Below are 3,580 nucleotides of genomic sequence, written 5' to 3' on the forward strand. Positions count from 1 at the left end.
TTAAAAGAGTGACTAAAGATCACTAACAAAGCTATGGGAAATTTAAGAAGAGGAAGAATTGAAGGTGGAGGGAAAGAAAGGAGGAAGAGGTCAATGGACATAAAGCCAAAGCCAGGGTTAAATGCATGAGTAGACAGAGTAAACAATTATACACATTGTGATTAAACAGGGAATTAGGTGATATTCTTAAATACAAATTATTAACAATTTTAATAATTGTTAAACTATTAACAATTATTATAATTGGGGTTTTCTGACTGTCCCCATCTTGAGAGGATCCTCTTTGTGGTCATTCTGTCATTCTTCTATAGTTTTATTCTTTGGACACCAAAAGATTTTATGTCCTCAAAATAAATAAAATGCATTTTATTTATTCATTCATTCATTCATTCATTTATTCATTTATTTATTTGAGATAGCATGAGTGGGAGAGAGGGGCAGAGGGAGAGACAGAGAGAATCTTAAGTACATTTCACTCTCTGTGCGGGATCCCATGCAGGGTTGATCCCACACCCCTTGGATCATGACCTGAACATAAATCAAAAGTTGATGCTCAATTCACTGAGCCACCCAGGCACACCTATTTGTTTATTTATTAACTTACTTTATTTACTTATTTTTATTTTCTTCAAGTATTTTCTTGTTAAATATTAGTAATGTGGAGTTTAAAATTCTATTTTATATAAAAATTTGAGATTAGGTTTTTTTTTAATGATGATTTAAAGAAAATCACTTTAACCTATATGACATTTAAAGATAGTGTTTTAATTAACTGGGGTCTGATCTACTACCACTTTTGGCAAATGGCCAAGTCTTAGGAAATGGTGGTTTGTAACCAAATGGCACAAACAATAGGAAACCAGAAAAAATAAAAATGAAAATAAAAGATTTTTCCAGCGTGGACAAAATTAACAGTGATAAGAAAGAAAAGAGGAATAAAAGAGCAATTTCCCCATTTTTTTTCAAGGACTTAACCTTTCATTTCACTCTGATATACAAAACAACAGTAATCACTAACGAAGGAAAAAACAAAAAATAAGGAAGGCATATTTTAATAGTTATTTCACTTAGTTTGTCATGAATTTGTGTAATAAAATTTTATCTAACTTTTCCCAAATTCTAAAAAAATAGGGTTAAATATATCTGCTGGAACCACTGGGAATTTATTAAACTATTGCAAAAAAAAAACCTAATTAACATGTGAATCACAGAAAATGATCTGCAGAAATAGGGTGAATTAAACTTGAGATTAAGTGATACACGAAGATATGAATAGAAAGTAGAAAGACATTTTCAGGTGACAGAAAATGTGAGGGAATGGGAATACAGGGCAAATACCAGTGATTGGAGTTGTAATATGAATGTGATATAATCATTTACATCTTCAAAAACTGGATTTGGAATGGAGAGCGGGGGTGATTCAAGAGAAGTAAATACACAAGGCACTGTATTACCTTGTGAAAAGTATGATATCTGGGCATGACTAGGTTAGATATTCAACTTCTAAAAGATTGATCATAGAGGACAACTGACATCATGATCTCTGGTAGTATCTAATAGGTGGATAAATTCACATCTGGTCCTGGTAATTAAAGATCATAAGAACCAGAGAACCTAACATATGCTCTCTCAAACCTGACATATTAGGGATATATATTTGGGGAAAGGTGAAATTTCACAGGAATCAATGACTGCCAATTGTTATCAACCACTTTGAAGCAGCTTCAGGAATATTCAGAAAATGTATTCACTGAAAAGGAAAGAAAATGAATTTCTCTTAGGATGATATCACGACTTTCTACCTAGAATAAGGGGCAGTACAAATGGACATGTCTTGCTTGTTCACATATAGCCTGGATCAGTATATTTAAGAACTAGAGGAAGAATGCACAAATTTTCTATTAAAAAAAAAACTATCTTATTAAAGTTTTATGAGATACTTACATATTCTAAAGATATTGTCCATTTTCAGGAAAATGTCTGTAGTACATGTCAGTTTACTCTTTATTCTTTTTTCTAATTAATAATACTTATTTCTTAATTTTCATCAAATATTTTGTATTTTTAAAAATGGTATTCAAGTTTTATGTTCTGTTTTGAATAGATTACTGATGACAATTATAAAACTTTCCATCTAGTTGTTTCTACTTTTTAAGGTTTTAAGATATGCACACAGATATGCACACAGGCTTTTATTATAAGTTTCAAAGATTGTGGCATAAAGAGTGGCTAATGGCTGTGAAATACTTTTTCCCCCAATTTCCCATTCTCCTGAGGTACAGTAGAGATGGATGGAACAAATGACAGCACTCAGGGAAATTTCATCCTTTTGGGGTTTTCTGACCGTCCCCATCTCGAGAGGATCCTCTTTGTGGTCATCTTGATTGCATACCTCCTGACTCTTATGGGCAACACCACCATCATCCTGGTGTCCCGGCTGGACCCCCACCTCCACACTCCTATGTACTTCTTCCTCACCCACCTATCTTTCCTGGACCTCAGTTTCACCACCAGTTCCATTCCTCAGCTGCTCTATAACCTGAATGGCCATGACAAGACCATCAGTTACACAGGCTGTGCCATCCAGCTCTTCCTGTTTCTGGGTCTGGGTGGTGTGGAGTGCTTGCTCCTGGCTGTCATGGCATATGACCGGTTTGTTGCAGTCTGCAAACCCCTGCACTACCTGGTGATCATGAATCCGCATCTCTGCATGGGCTTAGTGTCCCTTGCTTGGGGCTGTGGTGTGGCCAACTCTTTGATTATGTCTCCAATGACTCTGTGGCTACCCCGCTGTGGATATTGCAAAGTAGACCACTTCCTGTGTGAGATGCCTGCCCTGATTCGGATGGCCTGTGTCAATACAGCTGCAATTGAAGGCATTGCCTTTATCCTGGCAGTGGGCATTGTTCTGTCACCTCTGGTGTTTATCCTGATATCCTATGGCTACATCGTGAGGGCTGTGTTAAGTATCCAGTCATCCTCAGGGAGGCACAAAGTCTTCAACACCTGTGGCTCCCATCTCACAGTGGTCTCCCTTTTCTATGGAAACATCATCTACATGTACATGCAACCAGGAACCAGCTCCTCCAAGGACCAGGGAAAGTTTCTCACTCTTTTTTACAACATTGTCACACCGCTCCTGAACCCCATGATCTATACCTTCAGAAACAAAGAGGTGAAGGGGGCACTGAGAAGATTAGTTTTGGGAAATCCGTCTTTAAGGAAGAGATTATAACCTAACACAATGATAGCAATGATTTCTTATGTTAATATCCTACACTATATTGATCTTGCATTACTACCATCTGCTAGAGTTTGGGAATATTTCATCACAGAGTTTATGGTCCATCTTTAGTTTTCTTTTGTGCAAGTCATGCAGGAGTATATAAATTATAATATTCAAAAATGGTTATTCTCAAGGAATATCTGTTGACCATTACTAATGTACAAATATCTAGATGGTTAACATACTATACTAAAAAACAGAGCCATGTTTTCTAGTCAGTCTAGAAAGGAAAGAGAGAAAATTGAAATTTCTTTTACCCAGACTTTCTGAAATGTGTAACCATTATAGAATATT

General features: G+C 36.1%; 1 protein-coding gene across 1 annotated transcript; it reads left to right on the plus strand.

The window, feature by feature from the left end:
- The first annotated feature begins 2,287 nt into the window (after positions 1-2,287).
- Positions 2,288-3,235, plus strand: LOC106974547 (olfactory receptor 2W3-like). Its single transcript, XM_015071801.3, has one exon. The coding sequence runs from the start codon at positions 2,288-2,290 to the stop codon at positions 3,233-3,235; it is 948 nt and encodes a 315-aa protein (XP_014927287.3).
- The last annotated feature ends 345 nt before the right edge of the window (positions 3,236-3,580 follow it).

Source organism: Acinonyx jubatus, chromosome A1 (genome assembly GCF_027475565.1).
Source record: "Acinonyx jubatus isolate Ajub_Pintada_27869175 chromosome A1, VMU_Ajub_asm_v1.0, whole genome shotgun sequence".
NCBI lineage: Eukaryota > Metazoa > Chordata > Mammalia > Carnivora > Felidae > Acinonyx > Acinonyx jubatus.

What these genes read in the sequence shown, in the direction of transcription:
- LOC106974547 (XM_015071801.3), top strand. Translation starts at nt 2,288, where the DNA reads ATGGATGGAACAAATGACAGCACTCAGGGAAATTTCATCCTTTTGGGG.